The sequence below is a fragment of the Gorilla gorilla genome, chromosome 1 (genome assembly GCF_029281585.2).
Source record: "Gorilla gorilla gorilla isolate KB3781 chromosome 1, NHGRI_mGorGor1-v2.1_pri, whole genome shotgun sequence".
Classification (NCBI taxonomy): Eukaryota; Metazoa; Chordata; class Mammalia; order Primates; family Hominidae; genus Gorilla; species Gorilla gorilla.
In genome coordinates, this window is record NC_073224.2 from 223,772,653 (window position 1) to 223,790,481 (window position 17,829).

The following is a 17,829-nucleotide window of genomic DNA, read 5'->3' on the forward strand; positions in this document are numbered from 1 at the left end:
GGAGGCTGAGGCAGGAGAATTGCTTGAACACGGGAGGCAGAGGTTGCAGTGAGCCAAGATCATGCCACTACCCTCCAGCCTGGACAACAGAGTGAGACTCTGTCTCAAAACAAACAAACAAACAAAGATGGTAAATGTTACGTGTATGTTATCACAGAAAAAAAAAGTTGGAAAAGAATAAAAGGACTCTAGGTCTGGGGCCTGAGCCACCAGGGGTGTCATGAAGTGAGACACGAGCCTGGGTAGCAGCAGATAAGAGGAACCTGGGGTCTCTGCTTTGGTCCTGTTGTAGACACCCAAGAAGAGATGTCAAGGAGGACGTCTGGTATTAGGAAGGACAAAGAAATGTGAGGAAAATGGAGTCATGGGCAGCAGGATGACTTTTAGGGAGGGAGGGAGTCCAGAGCAGGGGAAGACTGAGGACAAATCCCTGGGTCTCTGCAACACTGAGAAATGGAGCACAAGTGAGGAGGAGCCAGCACCGGAGGCAGGGGCAGAGCAGCCAGTGAGGGGCGGGAGTCTAGAGAAGGGAGCATTTCCAGAAGGACAGAGTGAATGGGCATCTGTGTCTAATGCTGCCAAGGGGTCAACTCAGATGAGGGCAGAGATCTGACCGTGGCATGGCGAGAGCAGCTTTGGGGAGTGCTGGGCAGAGCCTGATTGGAGATGGAAGTGGGGAGTCAGGACAGCCAACACTTTCAAGGAATTTTGCAACAGAAGGGGAGCAGAGAACTGGGGTGATCAGGAGTGGGGTGGTATCAGGAGACTTTGTTTTGTTCTTTTTTTTTTGAGACAGAGTCTTGCTCTGTCACCCAGGCTGGAGTGCAATGGCGCGGTCTCAACTCACTGCAACCTCTGCCTCCTGGGTTCATGCCATTCTCCTGCCTCAGCCTCCTAAGTAGCTGGAACTACAGGCACCTGCCAACACACCCAGCGAATTTTTTGTATTTTTAGTAGAGACGGGGTTTCACTATGTTAGTCAAGATGGTCTTGATCTCCTGACCTTGTGATCCGCCTGCCTCGGCCTCCCAAAGTGCTGGGATTACAGGCGTGAGCCACCTTGCCCGGCCTGTTTTGTTCTTAAAGAAGGAAGATTAGCTGGTTTTGGTGGCACACATCTGTAATCCCAGCACTTTGGGAGGCTGAGGTAGGAGGATCATTTGGGCCAAGGGTTTTGAGACCAGCCTGGGCAAGACAAGACCCTGTCTCTACAAAATATTAAAATATTAGCCGGGCCTGGTGGTGAGCACCTGTAGTCCCAGCTGCTTGGGAGGCTGAGGTGGGATTATCTCTTGAGCCCAGGAATTCAAGGTGGCAGTGAGCTGAGATCATGTCACTGCATTCCAGCCTGGGCAACAAAACGAGACCCTATTTCTTTCAAAATAAAAGAGGGAAGATGATAATATATTTACATGCTGATAGGAGTAATCTGGTGGGGAAAGCGAAGTTGATAACTTAGGAAGAGAGAGTGTGTGGTAAGCACAGTGTCTTTGATTGGGAGAAAAGCCTGGCCTGGCAAGAGGCAGAATGGGGACAGCCAGTCCCTCTGAGGGGAGGGAACAGGTGCAAGAGAGACTGGGGTTGCTGAGTGAATGAGAAGTGAGTGTACAGGAATAAAAGAGGCAGCCAAGATCCTTCCCTCATAATGCTTACCTTCTGGTCAGGAAGGCAGACAACAGGCATGAACAAAGCCAAGTGGTGGGACCAGGAGTAACTCACTCAAGACCATGGCTCAGCTGGGCGCAGTGGATCACGCTTGTCATCCCAGCACTTTGGGAGGCCAAGGCGGAGGATCACTTGAGGTCAGGAGTTCCAGACCAGCCTGGGCAACATGGTGAAACCCTGTCTCTACAAAAAATACAAAGATTAGGCTGGGCGCAGTGGCTCATGCCTGTAATCCCAGCACTTTGGGAGGCTGAGGCAGGCAAATCATGTGAGGCCAGGAGTTGGAGACCAGCCTGGCCAACGTGGCAAAACCCCATCTCTGCTAAAAATATAAAAATTAGCTGGGCATGGTGGTGCACACCTGCAGTCCCAGCCACTTAGGAGGCTGAGACAGGAGAATCGCTTGAACCTGGGAGGTGGAGGTTGCTGTGAGCCAAGATCACACCACTGCACTCCAGCCTGGGCAACAGAGCAAGGCTTCGTCTCAAAAAAAAAAAAAAAAAAAAAAATTAGCTGGGCGTCGTAGTGCGCAGCTGTAGTCCCAGCTTCTCTGGAGGCTGAGGTGGGAGGATCACTCAAGCCTGGAAGGTCAAGGCTGCAATGAGCTGAGATCACACCACTGCACTCCAGCCTGAGTGACAGAGTAAAACCCTGTCTCAAAAAAAAAAAATACAGCTCACTTGGAGGTGGCAAGTCAAGTGTTGGGGAGGACGTGGGGCAGGAGCACAGTGGGGTGCGTGTGAGATTTGGGGTACATCCTCCAAAGGCTCAGAGAGTAAGGGGCAGTCTGAGGATCTCTGGAGAGGGGATGGCAGGAAGGAGATTTGTGGGACACTCTGGCCCACTAGAGGCCTCCTGGATCCCCTCCCCTATCCCCAGGAGGTGAGGGACATTGGAGAGAGGCGGGAGCCAGACCGTGCGCAGCAGCAGCCTCAGAAGCCCGCGGTGGCTGCAGGGACACAGAGCCTCGGGAACTTCCGGCAGGGCTTCATGAAGTGCTTGCTGGAGGTGGAGAAAATGGAGGCCTCCCATCGGAGAGCCTCGAAGGCCCGGTCCCAGACAGCCCAGAAATCGCCCAGGACCCTGACCCCGGCGCCCACCTCAGCCCCAAGCCTGCCTCAGACCCCTGCCTCGGTCCCTGCCAGCGGCCCATCGTGGGCCCGGCTGCCAGCTCCTGGGCCAGAGCCTGCCCCCATGGGAGCCCCGGTCCCCACCTCCATGCCTTGCCCTGTCCTGCTGGGCCCTGCCCTGGACCTGGGCTGGAGAAGGATGGAACTCTTGCACCAGAGCAGCGAGAGAACCCTGAGCTACGCCAAGGCGCGGTAGGAGCCCCCGCTGCTCACCCGCCCGCTCCTGAAAGGCCCCAAGATCAGAGCCTTGTCCCGGATGCAGGTCCCTGTCCCTGCACCTGCCTGTTCCCTTGTGTGTCCCCCTCTCTCCATTTCTCCTCATGTGTCTCCTCTCCGCATCTCCCATGTCTCTGCCTCCTCTCCCACTTCTGACCCCTTTTCTAACTCCCCCGAAGGGGTCTCCCTCTAGTCCCCTCTCCTCTGTCCCACTTCTCCTCTGGGTCTCCTTTTTCCTGCCATTCTTGATCTCTCCGGGCTCCCCAAAGCCTCCCCCACGACCTCCTCCTGCAGGCTCCCCCAACCCCTCCCCTAGCTATCAGCAGGGTGGGCGGCCGGATGTTGCCCTGGGTCGGGGTTCTGTCCTCTGCAGGCAGGAGCCGGAAGAGCAGAGCCTCCAAAAGCTTTATCAAAACCGGGAGAAGTCTGAGGAGCAACTGACCCTGAAGCAAGAGGAAGGTGAAGGCAGGGAGGTCAGGGAGGTCCCAGCACAGGCAGGACCCTTGGTCCTTGGGGGTTTATAGGCGCAGGGTGGACTGGGGTGCTTTCCAGATCACATGGCTGCCGCCATGTGTAGCAGACCCAGCAGGGGTTTTCTGCACTTGGCCTATGCGGCAGGGCAGGGTGGGGGATTGGCTCCAGCTCACAAAGCTGCTGGGATGGGGGCGCCAGAACTCATGCTGGGTCTTTTTTTTTTTTTTTTTTTTTTGAGACAGAGTCTCGCTCTGTCACCCAGGCTGGAGTGCAGTGGTACGATCTCAGCTCACTGCAACATCTGCCTCCAGGCTTCGAGCGATTCTCCTACCTCAACCTCCTGAATAGCTAAGATTACAGATGTGTGACACCACGCCCGGCTAATTTTTGTATTTTTAGTAGAGACAGAGTTTCACCATGTTGGCCAGGCTGGTCTCGAACTCCTGAACTCAAGTGATCCACCCACCTCAGCCTCCCAAAGTCTGGAATTACAGGCGTGAGCCACCGTGCCCGGCCTCGTGCTAGGTCTTCTGACTCGAAGTCCAGCGCTCTCCCTGTGCCAGAGCTGCCTCTCTGAGAGAATGACAGATGCCCTGCACAGTGCTTTAGGTTTTGGAATAGTTTCTCCTTCCCTTAACCCAAGCCTGCTCTATTGGTCCTCTTCAGAGCACCCTGGATGGGAGACAGGGCTCCAGGAACCCTGCCCATCCTAGATGGTCCCTCACCATTAAACAAGGCCACCAGCCTAAACATGTACCCCATTCCCACTGCATCTCACCTTCACCAAAAAGTTAAAAAGTTCTGAACACCTACCCTGCTCTCTATTGTCCTCAGGAAGGGGCGCTGTGACCCGACTCCCCCATCACCCTGGCCCTAGAAGAATGGATGTACATCCTCCTTCCATCCCCTACTCCTCCCCAAAGCCTGCAACCCTCTTGGCCACAGCGGCCCCTTCCTCTGTCTTCCCTGGATGCTCCCACTAGCTCCCTGTGACCCATCCTTGAAGTTCACCCCTTTTAGTATTAAAACCCTCTACCAGGGCTGGGCACAGTGGCTCATGCCTATAATCCCAGCACTTTGGGAGCCTGAGGCAAGAGGATCGCTTGAGGCCAGGAGTTCAAGACTAGCCTAAGCAACATAGTAAGACCCCCACATCTACAAAAAATTTAAAAATTAGCTGGACATGGTAGCATAAGCCTGTAGTCCCAGCTACCCAGGAGGCTGAGGTAGGAGGATCACTTGAGCTCAGGAGTTCGAGGTTATGGTGGGCTACGATTATGCCACTACACTCCAGCCTGGGCGACAGAGCAAGACCCTGTCTCTTAAAAATAAAATAATATACAACTCCAACCGGGAGCAGTGGTTCACACCTGTAATCCCAGCACTTTGGGAGGCTTAGGCAGGTGGATCACGAGGTCAGGAGTTCGAGACCAGCCTGACCAACATGGTGAAACCCTGTCTCTACTAAAAATACAAAAATTAGACCGGTGTGGTGGTGGGCACCTGTAATCCCAGCTACTCAGGGGGCTGAGGCACGAGAATCGCTTGAACCTGGGAAGCGGAGGTTGCAGTGAGCCGAGATCGCGCTACTGCACTCCAGCCTGGGTGACAGAGAGAGACTCCGTCTCAAAAATAATAATAATAATAGTAATAATAATAATGATATACAACTCCCTAGCCACCTTCCTAAGTGCAGCTCTCCCTGCCCCACCTCCTTGAGCAGTTCATGAACAACATGCCACTTTGACTCAGAGACTCAAGGTCCCACAGCTCCCAATCCCTGTCTGGTAATTAAAGGGCTGACTGCCCTGCTCCAGTGGCTCAAACCACCAGGCATTCTGAGCGATCACACCTGCTTCTGAGAGTTGCTCTGGTTTTTCCTTCTGTGGTGTGCCTGCGCACGACAGGTCACCATGTGCCCCAACACCAATCCTAGCCCCACCTCTTCCCTACCATTCAGCGCTGTTTGTCAGAGACTTCCAGGCTAACAGAGGCTATTGTGTGCCAGCACTGAGTTCATAGAATACCTCCAAGAGGATGCACTGTTGTCATGGCCATCGTACAGATATGGAAATAGAGGCTCACATGAATGCAGCAGCTTGCCCATGCCCACCATCCCAGTCAGCACGGGCTGCCCTAACAAAGGACCGCAGACTGGATGGTTGAAACAGCAGACGTTTCTTTTGTCACAGGCTGGAAGTCCAAGATCAGGGTGTCGGCAGGTTGCTTTCTTCTGTGGCCTCCCTGCTTGGCCTGCAGACAGCTGTCTTCTCACTGTCCTCACATGGTCTTTCATCTGTGAATGGGCAACCCTGGTATCTCTGTGTGTGTCCAAATTTGCGTTTATTATTTATTTATTTGAGACAGGGCCTTGCTCTGTCACCCAGGCTGGAATGCAGTCATGTGATCCTACCTCACTGCAGCCTCTACCTTCGGGGATCAAGTAATCCTTCCACCTCAGCCTCCTGAGTAGCTGGGACTACAGGCATGTGCCACTGTGGCTGGCTAATTTCTAAAATTTTTTGTAGAGATGGAGTCTCTTATGTCGCCCAGGCTGTTCTCGGACTCCCAGACTCAAGTGATTCTACTGCCTCAGCTTCCCAAAGTGCTGGGTGGATGGTGTAAGCCATTGCACCTAGCCCAAATTTTCTTTTTGTATGAGGACTCCAGTTGGATTGGATTAGGGCCCACCCTAAAGGCCTCTTTTTAACTTTCTCACCTCTTTAAAAGCCCTATCTTCAAACACAGGCACATTTGGAAGTACTGGAGTTAGGGCTTCAACATAAGAGCAATCCGGCTCATTAAATGGCAGAGCCAGGCCGGGCGCAGCGGCTCATGCCTGTAACTCCAGCACTTTGGGAGGCTGAGGCAGGAGAATCACATGAACCTGGGAGGCAGAGGTTGCAGTGTGCCAAGATTGCACCACTGTACTCCAGCCTGGGTGACAGAGTGAGACTCCGTCTCACCAAAAAAAAAAAAAGAAAAGAAGAAAGGGCTGTGGTCCCCTTGACTCACTCTGCTGTCTATTCCATATCCAGGCCAAGGGTTTGGTTTGAGTGCCAACAGCTCAGCTAATTAGTGGCCTCCACTCAGTGCCAGTAGCCCACCCACTTTAGGGCACCCTACTATGTGCCAGACACTGGACTAGGCTCTTTACAGCCATGTTCTCAAAAGAGTAGAATGCTTATTCCTGTTGTAACAATGGGGAAACTGAGGCTCAGAGGTTAGATGACTGGACAGTTTTTCTGACTAAGTCTGTGCCCTAGACCTTGGTCACCTATCTGGATGGACAAGGTCGCAAGGATCGCTGCATTGTGTGGACCAGAGCAGAGGATGGGAAGGGTCAGAGAACGTCCCAGAGCAGCACCGATACAAAGGCCGTGTACTAGTCAGATTGTGTGGTGTCAGGTTTCTCAGCCCCATTGCAAAATCTGGGTTGGAGTCAATAGAAGGTCTTACTCTGTTGATCCAGCTGGAGTGCAGTGGTGTGATCATGGCTCACTGCTTCCTGGATCTCCTGGGCTCAAGGGATCCTACTGTCTGAGCCTCCCCAGTAGCTGGGACTACAGGTGCGCACCACCATGCCCAGTTTTTTTTTTTTTTCATTTTTATTTTTAGTAGAGATGGGGTCTCCTTGTGTTGCCGTGGCTGATCTTGAAATCCCAGGCTCAAGCAATCCTCCTATCTCAGCCTAGCTGAGTGTTGTAGCTGGGACAACAGTCATGCACCACCACGCCCAGCTAAGTTTTGTATCTTTAGTAGAGATAGGGTTTCACCATATTGGCCAGGCTGGTCTTGAACTCCTGGCCTCAGGTGATCTGCCTGCCTCGGCCTCCCAAAATGTTGGGATTACAGGTGTGAGCCAACGCACCCAGCTCTTTTATTTTCACTTTTGATGGTGGAGGAGGCTGGCAGGAGGGTGGTTGGGGTGATGGGATGAATGAGGGAAACAAGAAATGCCCCCACCCCACATAACCCTGCCCTCCCCACAGCCTTCCACAGCTACTTTGAGATCTTCAGTGGCCCTGGTGAGGTGGGATGCACAGAGCCTGAAGAATATCCTGCTCCTAATGGGCTTCTCTGTGACGCCGGCCCAGGTGGAGGACGCCCTGATGAGTGCTGATGTCAATGGTGAGTGGCAGAGGGCTCCACTCTGCATCCCAGGCAGGGCCTGCTTCACTGGCTTGAAACCTGTGCAGTTGCATGAGGCTCTGCACCTAAAGGATCCTGTGCTTGGTTTAATGCTCTACTGTCACAGTCTAGAAATGCCTTTGTTGTTCCTGTTGTTTGAGATGAGGTCTGGTTCTGTTGCTCAGGCTGAGTATAATGCTGTGATCCCTGCTCACCACAGCCTCGACCTCCTAGGCTCAAGCAATCCTGCCACCTCAGCCTCCTGAGTAACTGGGGCTACAGGCGCACTACCATGCCCAGCTAACTTTTTATTTTTTGTAGAGATGGAGTTTTTGTTGCCTGGGCTGGTCTCAAACTCCTGGACTCAAGGAATCTGCCTGCCTCAGCCTCTCAAACTGCTGGGATTACAGGCGTGAGCCACCACGCCCAACATCATAGAAATTCTTAACAATTTTTCTTTTTTTCCTTTTTTTGGTTTTGTTTTTTTGTTTGTTTTTGCAACAGAGTCTTGCTCTGTTGCCCAGGCTGGAGTGCAGTGGCACGATCTTGGCTCACTGCAACCTCCACATCCCAGGTTCAAGCGATTCTCCTGCCTCAGCCTCCCAAGTAGCTGGGATTACAGGTGTGTGCCAACACTCCTAGCTAATTTTTGTATTTTTAGTAGAGACGGGGTTTCACCATGTTGGCCAGGTAGGTCTCAAACTCCTGACCTCAGGTGATCCACGCACCTCAGCCTCCCAAAGTGCTGGGATTACAGGTCTGAGCACTTTCAGCTTGTATTTTCCCGTGTGCCCCATGTTTTCTGCATTGAGTATGCACTGCTTGATAATCAGACCCAGACAGTGACTTCTAATAACCATGCCTGGGCTGCAAGGCACGGACCTGCTCCGAAGGTCCCTGCCCACCCTACTCCTCTGGCCTCCACAGGAGATGGTCATGTGAACTTCAAAGACTTCTTGGCTGTGATGACAGACACCAGGCGCTTCTTCTGCTCTGTGGGTGAGCAGGGATGAGCCCAGCGTAGTCAGAACTGGAGGAGGGGCTGGGAGGTTGGTTGCGGGGAGAGGAGAGGGCATTCAGGACTGCCCAGTGGTAATGGCAGCCACAATCCCATGTCTCCAGAACAGAACGCCCTGTCGGACATGGCTCCCCACAACCCCCACACTCTACTCTTTGAGATCCTGTCCCTGCTGGTAGAGATGCTGGCCTTACCAGAGGCAGTCTTAGAGGAAATCACAAAGTGAGTGGGGCCGGTTGTTGGGGGTGAAGGGTTGTGGACACAGAGGTGGCATCTAGCATTTTGGCACTGAGAACTTTTGGTAGTTACGACTTTTAGTCACAAGTGAAAGAAACTGGAGGCTGAGGCACGAGAATCACTTGAACCCAGGAGGTGGAGGTTGCAGTGAGCTGAGATTGAGCCACTGCACTCCAGCCTGGGTGACAGAGTGAGACTCTGTCTCAAAAAAAAAAAAAAAAAGTGAAAAAAACTAGAATAAAACTAGCTTAAGCAAAAGGGGAATGTATGGCTCAAATCACTGGTTGGTTCCTCAGGTCTAGTGGGATCCCAGAGACCAAATGATACCAGTAAGGCTTTCTCTCTCCACCTCTCCATGTCTGTGCACACTGGCTTTGAGCTCAGCTAGGCTCTCCCTACAGAGGGAGGGATGGTAGCTGGCGGCCACGTGCTTACACCCTCCTAGTGCAGCAAGAGGAATTCTTTCCTGCAGCATGCACTGAGCAGTCCCAGGAAAGGAATTTGATGGACCCTATCTGGGTCAGAAGACACAAAAGCCTCCACGTGTCTCCAGGGCAGGCGGGTGGGTAGGTAGTGGTTCATCTAAGGAAGAGATAGCCATAGGTGAAACAACATGAACGTTCCAGGGCAAGAAGCAAAGGCGAAGGCAGAACAGTCCAGCTGACCTTCAAATAGCAATTTCAGGCCCTCATGCCTCAGAGGAGCCCGAGCCTCCATTTCCTATCTTTGAAATGAACATATTTTAATGCTTGTTGCTCAATAAATGCTAGCTTTCAGCAGAGGTGGCCGGGTCTCGCTCTGTCGCCCAGGCTGGAGTGTAGTGATACAATTACGACTCACTGCAGCCTCGACCTCCTGGGCTCAATTGATCCTCCCACCTCAGTTTCCCTAGTAGCTGGGATTACAGGCGCGTGCCACCATGCCTGGCTTCCCAAAGTGCTGGGATTACAGGCATGAGCCACCACATCCAGCCAAAAGGCACTTTGTTGCTGGGCAAGATGGTGTGTGCCTGTAGTCTAGCTACTCAGGAGGCTAAAGGGGAAGGGCTGCTTGAGCCCGGGAGTTCGAGGCTGCAGTGAGCCATGATGGCACCACTGCACTCCAGCCTCGGTGACAGAAGGAAAGTCCATCTCTTAAAAAAAAGAAAAGCAAAGGCAGGCATGGTGGCTCATGCCTGTAATCCCAGCACTTTGGGAGGCTGCAGTGGGCGGATCACAAGGTCAGGAGATCGAGAGCATCCTGGCTAACAAGGTGAAACCTCGTCTCTACTAAAAATACAAAAAATTAGCTGGGCGTGGTGGCAGGCGCCTGTAATCCCAGCTACTCCGGAGGCTGAGGCAGGAGAATGACGTGAACCCAGGAGGCGTAGGTTGCAGTGAGCTGAGATGCCACCACTGCACTCCAGCCTGGGCAACAAGAGCGAAACTCCATCTCAAAAAAAAAAAAAAAAAAAAAAAGAATGGCAGCTCAGAACTGCCAGGAGAAGAAAGGGAAAAGCCTGTATAGCTCATCTACTAACACCTTTGACAAGGGTGCCCCACAGGTGCTTAACTCCCCAGCACTTCTGGGTTGCAAGTGTGTCAGAGAATCCCTGGGGCAGGAAGCAAGAGGCTCAGGCCTGAGGTGAGACCCGTAGGGTTGTCCCTGTGCAAAGCTAGTTGAAGCCTGTGTGAAAGTGGCCACTGCAGCACCCTTGGCCCATGCATGGTGTTAGTAGACGGCTGGAGTAAGAGGTGGGGCTGAGGCTATGATACAGGGACCCTGTGTGGATGTCTCTTTCACCACTCTTTTCCAATCACTTAGAATAGTGGCCAGGACACAGTGAACATTCAGTGAATACTTACTAAATGAATGATGTCGTAGTCTAGCGGAGGAAAAGGCAAGCAGTGAGTTAAGAAAATCAAGTGGGTTGCGGGCTATAATTGGGTAACTACAGGTTGCAGGGGGCCTCCAGTGGGAGCCTAGCTACTCTGTAGGGTAGGGGTGGGGATGGGACAGAGAAGATTTTCTGGGGCAGAGAGTCCTTAACTTGAAATCTGGAAGATGAGCAGGAGTTAATTGCACAGATAAGTACTTGCACATCTAAGTAAATGTATCAGTGATAAAATCATAGGTAATCATAGGTAATGCAGTGGCTCACGCCTGTAATCCCAACACTTTGGGAGGCCAAGGTGTAAGGATTGCTTGAGGCAAGGAGTTTGTGACCAGCCTGGGCAACACAGCGAGACCACGTCTCTACACAAAATAAAAAAATCAGCTGGGCGTGGTGGTTGGTGCCTATGGTCCCAACTACTCAAGAGGCTAGGGCAGGACGATCAGTTGAGCCCAGGAGTTTGAGGCTGTAGTGAGGCCATGTTCACGCCACTGCACTCCTGCCTGGGTAACAGAGTGAGACTCTGTCTCCCCGCCACGCCCCTCCCCAAAATAATAGGTAACATGTACAAAGCATTTTCCGTGTGCCAGACACCATGTTGCGTGCTTGATGGGCCTTGTTAATTCATCCTTGTTATTTAATCCTACGGCATGTGAACTGTCTGATCTGTTTTACCCAACGGAAACTTGAAGCTCAGAGAAGTCAAGTCACTTGCATTGACAGGGTAGAGAGAACCCCTTCCCTCCATTTTACACAGGGCGACTGAAGCCCAGAGCAGGGCAGTGACTTGCTCATGGTCACAGAAAGGTAAGGGCTGAGCTGGGACTAGAATCCAGGTTTCCTGACTCCTAGGCTTGTGTTCCTGCTCCAGAGCTGGCCAGATAGATAGGGGCTGAGGAGGAGAAGGGTGAATTAAACACCGCCAGGCTGAGATGGGTGGGCACTGCCTCCCCAGCTACTACCAGAAAAAGCTGAAGGAAGGCACCTGCAAGGCCCAGGAGATGGAAGCGGCCATAGGCCGGCTGCGGTTGCAGAAGAAGCTTGCCTACAACCCCCAGCAAGAAGAGAGCTCAGAAGTCCTAGAACGAAAGGTCCTCAGTATCCTGAGCCGGCTGAAGCAGCAGAACTATGGTGAGGGCCCTGGGCAGGGTGGGATGGGCTAGGGTTGGGGCTTTGCTCTCTTGCCCATCTGGTCTCCTTTCCTTGGACCCTCAGGCAGCCAGGCCAAGGGAGCTGAGAGGCCAGTTTCCCACTTCGGGCTTAACTGTGTACATCAGAAAACAGGCTGATAATCATTATTTTCCATCCAGGCCTATGACAATGGCCTCCTGCATTGGACTCCTCCCCTCCTGCCTTAGCCTGAGCACAGGTTGGTCCCATGAGCCAGGACTGAGAAAGAACAGCTGTAGAGATTAGCAATCCCAGCTCACTGTTTATTGAGTGCCCACTGTGCTGGGCCCTTTGCAGATGCTCTAGAATTTAATACTCATAACCATGTATTTACCCCATTTTACAGATTAGAAAAATGAAACTGACCCGGGCACAGTGGCTCACACCTGTAATCCCAGCACTTTGGGAGGCCGAGGTGGGCGGATCACCTGAGGTCAGAAGTTTGAGACCATCCTGGCCAACATGGCGAAACCCCATCTCTAAAAAATTAGCCGGGTGTGGTGGCGAGCACCGGTAATCCCAGCTACTCTGGAGGCTGAGGCTGGAGAATCGCTTGAACCCAGGAGATGGAGGTTGCAGTGAGCCGAGATCACGCCATTGCACTCCAGCATGGGGACAAGAGCAAAACTCTGTCTCATAAAAAAAAAAGAAAAATGAAACTGATAAAGTTCAGCAATTTGCCCAATGCCCCTAGCTAGTGTTTTGGAAAGGGGAGTTTATATCCAGGTCTGACCCCAAAACCTATGCTCTTTCCACTGGGCAAGCCTGCCTCCCTTCCCCCAGGTACCATTTATTAGACTCCTACTATGTGCCAAGTAACAGGATAGAAGCTTTGCAGTCTTTCTAGAGCATGCCTACTAGACTTTGCCAGCACCCATCACAAAGTCCTCTGCTCCTTGTTAAGCTGTTACCAGCTCTTATTCTGTGTGCAGCACTGAGCTGAGTGCTTTGCATGTATTTCTCCTTTAATCCTCATCATCAACTTTTGTGAGGTGGGTACCACTATCACCTCCAGCTCAGAAGCTTAGAGAGGTTAAGTGACTTGTCCCAAACCACTCAGGTCATTATGTAGCAATGCCAGGATTTCACTTGAATCTGCCTGCTTCCCAAGGCTGGGCATACTCTGAAGCATTCCCCCTTCTGCCTCCTTCTTCACCAGCTCCCAACCTGCAGAGCCCCTATGCCCAGGTGCCCTGCATCCCACTCTGCCCACGGCTGGACAAGAAGATGGTCCGTAGGCAGCCGAGCAACCACTATGCACTAGACCAGTGCACACCCCCTGGCCTGGATCCTGACATCCGCAGCCCCTTCTTCCAGTCAGGATCTCAAGGAAACAGGTGGGTGCCCAGAGAAAGGGCCCCAGCCCAGGCCCTTCCAGATTCTTCCTTAAGAGGCCCCTGGCCTAATGCCTGGGAATCCATCTTTCTAAGAGATCATACCTGAAAGGCTGCTTGCTCCAGGGAGGAGAAAGGGTAAAAGGCGAAGAAGACAAACCTTTGTTGAGGGCCTGTGTACCCAGCAGATTGTTCCACTGAAGCCAGAGTGCTTCTGCTTTCCTGTGTCCAGGACTCAGTGGCACCTAACTGAGTACTCTGAGTTCCCTGTGGTTCCATATTAGGACTAGCAGACTGTGCACCTGGGCAGAGGGGAACGTCTCCTGCAGCAGCCCCCCTCCAGGCCGCTGGGGAAGGGAGCTCTGGACTTGGAATCAGGCCCCTAAGCCCAACTGCTGGTTCCACCATTTCTGAGGGGAGGCCTCCTCTCTCTCCTCACTTGGGCACGCACAGATGGCTCATATACTGGCAGATAGGGAAAGGGCTACATGTCTCCCACCCTTCTGCCCTCCTCCTCTCCCCAGGGAACACAACTCTGACAGCAGAAAGTGGCTCAGCTCTGTGCCAGCTCGAACCCACCGACCCTCTGGAGGCCTGACTCTAGGCAGCTGCTCAAGGCCTGAAGACAGATGGGCCACCAGGCAGGAGCTGCTGCTGGGATTTGCTTTTGTGGCCTGGTGAGCTAATAAACACCAATAACTTCAGCCTCTGTGCCTCTTGCCAAGAAAGGCCCTCAAGTTGTCACCCAGCCACCACTGGGCTCTCAGAGTGCAGGGTTCCACCTCAAAGCCCTGCCCGGGGTTGGGGTTTCTGCTACAGGTGCCCCTGCGTGCAGTCTTGACCTTCTGTGCCTTCTCAAAGCACAGGGCTAGGCCTCTCCTCAGGTGAGCACTTCCCCCTCTGGACTGGGAGCCCCACAAAAGCAGCCATTCTCTCTCTCCACTGGCTCTAAGACAGGCCCTGTGGAAGAGCAGGAGGTGGCCTCTGCATGCTCCCCCGACAGAGCCCCAGGACCCAGGGCTCTCATTCTCTGGGAGCCCCAAGAGGGGTGGGTCCTTTCCCCTCAACCCACATACCATCCGGCCTCGTGTTTTACCAAAGACAGTCTTTCCCTGGGACTGGGCAGAGGGAAACCCCCCAGGGTTAAATAAGCGGCCACAGCAAGAGGTAGAGGGCAGGGACTGAAATGAGGACAAAGATCTGACAAGTTTAAAACATGTATTTAAAATACAATTTATAAAATGCTTAATCTGCCGACTCAGGAGCCCGCGGTGCAGGGTGGGGTGGGAGTGGGCAGCTGCCCGCTACACCAGCAGAGTAAGACTGCAGGGGTGCGGCCCTCCCTCCCATGCCCTTCTGTTCAGACACCCAAGGGGCCCATGTGCACCCCTGGGATCACACGACCAGAAAACAGGACCCCAGAGGTTTCTTGAGTCTCTGCTTACCAGGGAGGCTGGGTACAGCCCTGCCGGCCCATCCCTGAGCAGGGCACCCCCAGATGGGGCAGAGCAGGGTATGGCTGGGCAGGGCAGGGCTAGGCGGGGCAGATGGGCTCTGGAAGGGGCTGATGGTAGCAGATAGGGTGTTGCCTCCTGCCTGCAGGTGGGGAGCACCCTGATTGAGTGGGCTGAGAAAGGTTGGTCACCAGGCCTGGACCCCCCAGCTCCTTTGGTTATAGGCTGACATCAGAGTAGTGGCTCATGGGAAGCGGTTAGCTGGAAGGTCTGAGGCCTGGCCCATGGGGTCAGGGAGGAGCTGGGGGAAGGGGACAGTACCATGAAGGCAGATAAAGGGGCAGCAGCCTCAGGTTTCTGCCCCCCATCCCCCTGGGGTTTTCCAAGCCAAAGCCTGCAACTTACTTTAAAAAAGAAAAGGAAAAAAAGCACTTAGGAAAGTTACAGACAACTACCCCCAAAAAATACCCTCCCACACACAAAATCCAAACCGTTTCCTCATCTCCCTCCCACCTCCCCCGACACAATACAGTTTCCTGTTTTCTTTCTTTTTAAAAACGTTGCCTGCTACCTCTCCATTTGGGAAGCCCAGGGCATGACTGCTGGTGGGTGGTGACAGGCACACAGCGGGCAAAGCCCATCTTTGGCCAGAGGGAGGTGGGAGGACCAGTCCCTGCCACATCCTCAATCCACAGACACCCACCAGCCAGCCTTTACTTTGGCCTCCCACTAGAGGATAGTGGGGCAAGAACAGGTGGTCCCAATGGCTGGGCAATCAGCACTTCTGGCCTTCCCACCTGGACTACCTCTATACCCTTCTCCAATTAAAAGGAAAGTCTCACTTTGGGCGGGAAACCACTACTACATGAGGGATGGACACTACACATTTAGAATGTGGACACTTGGTTAGGGCAGTGGAACTATAAAGATAGCAGCCAATTTTCTTCCTTGCCTTCTCCTGAAGGTAATCCTCCCTCTTACTGACTGAAGCTCTGGTTCCAGCTCTGCTCATGGGCAATGCCTGGCTTTACAGTTATAAGGCTGTGCTATGGACTAGCTGCTGACTCAGCTGGCAGCTGGCCCTTCCTCCGGAGGAGAGGACGTGGTGGGGCATGGCTTGCTGGGCCTGGCCTACCATTCCCACAGGGAACCAACGGTGGAGTGAGCCTGTGAGACTCAGCTTGCCACCTTGGCCACCACGTGCTGCCCTCATCACAAAAACCACACCAACCACTCCGAAACGTATCTGCTGGTCAGGAGCAGGGAGGCTGTCTGGCTGGCTGAGGGATAAGGCGCAGTGCAACGGAAGGGATCAGGAAGCCTGAGAGGAGCCAGGTACACACAGAGCCGCTCTGGGCAGCTGCCCTCTTAGTCTCTTCCACCTCAAGGAGCCAAAGCAAACCCCAGGCTCCAGGGACAGAGGATAAACTGCCTTCATTCCAGGCCCTCGCTCTGGAAAAAGGGGTGACGGGTAGCCTAGGCCTCTGAGGAACCAGTCTGTCATCAATCTTTGCAAAGTAAAGCTGTTCTTTTTCCAACTTTATTCAGAATGTTCTGCCTTCAAGGTACTGATTGCACACAGGAAATGTACCAGGTATAGTTACTGAGCTGGGGCCACCAATGGAGATGGAGCACTGCAGACCCCTAAGAGTTCAAGCCATGCCGGAGTGGGAAGACCTATCCACCTTCTGAACATACGAGGCAGAAGGCTCAGAGTCCTGGAGGCAGACTCTCTCCTGGTTTTCCTTGTGCTGATGGCAAAATACTAAACAAGTCTTCTCTCCGTCACTTCTAAGCCCAGGGATGCAATCTCACTCCCTGGCACTCTGCTTTCTTCTAGAAGTAGTAAGCCTGGCTGGTAGGGAACCACCCTGAGGGGTATGGGAAGGGGAAGTCGGTTCACTTTCCCTATCTCCCAAAATACTAGAGGTGGGGTTGGCACCCTCCCCAGGCTCTCCGAGCCTACAGAGCTAGCCCAGTCTCCAGGCAAGGCCCAGATGCCCTGGGACTTAGCTCGGGGAGGGAGGTATAGGCATGGGGTGCTCATCTGTCCTGGCGGCTGCAGAGCCCTGCCCCTTTTCCGGGCGGCAGTAGGAATACAGAAGCTAAGCTCACCAAAATCCTATTGGTTAATGTTTCTAGTGAATTTCCCAGAAACATTTTTAAGTAGACTACCAAACTACCCTTTCTTAATTAAAAATTCATTAAACCACTAAAACCCCTCCCATGCACTTTTTCTTGCAAATCAGATATTTGTATAAACAAACAAAAATAGGAAGAAAAAAAAAAAGAAAGGATATTTTCAAATGGAACTTACTTTTTAAGTGATGGAGACATGCACTTGGGGGTGGGTGGGTGTGAGTTTTCATTTGTGTTTTGAAATCCCAAATTAATGAGCATGATAAACTGTTATTGCTGGCACTGGCTTTACCCCAAGTGGCCAAGTGGCACTGTCTGACTCTCCGAGTCCTTGCTGGGTCCCCCCAACCTTCCCCTAACCCCCACCCTTTCCCTTTCCATTGACTTGGGACAGCCCTTGTCGATGTGCCAATCACAGTGGGAAGGGGGAGAAGGGGGGAGGTCACAGTGCATGGGGTTCAAGGTCACAGTGGGTGGAGCAAGGGGGATCACAGTGCAAGTAAGTCAGGTCGTTCCCTCTGCTCAAGTCCAGCTGTCTGCCACGGCAGTGCAACCCGTGGCGGACGACCCAGGAGGCGGTGACGGCAGCAATGGCGGCATCTTTTCTTGCCTGCATTTATCTGCGCTGTTTGAAGCCTTGAGACCCATCAGGACCCAAAGGCTGTCTGATCACATTATTGGGCTGCCTGCTGTCTTCGGGTTGGGAGATCCTGGTTGGCCTGAAAGGAAGAAAAGCAGAGGAAGGCCTGAAGAAGGATATAATAGATGTCCCCCATCATTTCTTTATTTTTATTTTTGAGACGGAGTCTCATTCTGTCACCTAGATTGGAGTGCAGTGGCACGATCTCCGCTCACTGCAACCCCCACCTCCTGAGTTCAAGTGATCCTCCTACCTCAGCCTACCGAGTAGCTGGGACTACAGGCATATGCCACCACACCCAGCTAATTTTTGTAATTTTAGTAGAGATGGGGTTTCACCATGTCGGCC

The 17,829-nt window shown here is 52.9% G+C and overlaps 2 protein-coding genes across 5 annotated transcripts in view; one reads left to right on the forward strand and one right to left on the reverse strand.

The window, feature by feature from the left end:
• Nucleotides 1-1,727: 1,727 nt before the first annotated feature.
• SPATA21 (spermatogenesis associated 21) lies at nucleotides 1,728-16,147 on the forward strand. The gene is given in 10 exon segments (XM_063702432.1): nucleotides 1,728-1,802; nucleotides 2,545-2,987; nucleotides 3,385-3,470; nucleotides 7,478-7,521; nucleotides 7,523-7,616; nucleotides 8,544-8,615; nucleotides 8,739-8,856; nucleotides 11,700-11,875; nucleotides 13,074-13,251; nucleotides 13,773-16,147. Coding segments are annotated over 10 exon segments (1,443 nt in total). The 3' UTR covers nucleotides 13,930-16,147.
• Nucleotides 14,450-17,829, reverse strand: part of SZRD1 (SUZ RNA binding domain containing 1) — a 31,084-nt gene continuing 27,704 nt past the window's right edge. For all 4 annotated transcript variants that reach the window (XM_031001410.2, XM_031001406.3, XM_031001403.3 and 1 more), the window contains one exon: nucleotides 14,450-17,560. In XM_031001410.2, coding sequence (XP_030857270.1) covers nucleotides 17,458-17,560 — 103 coding nt within the window. In that variant the 3' untranslated portion in view covers nucleotides 14,450-17,457. The remainder of the gene's footprint in view (nucleotides 17,561-17,829) is intronic.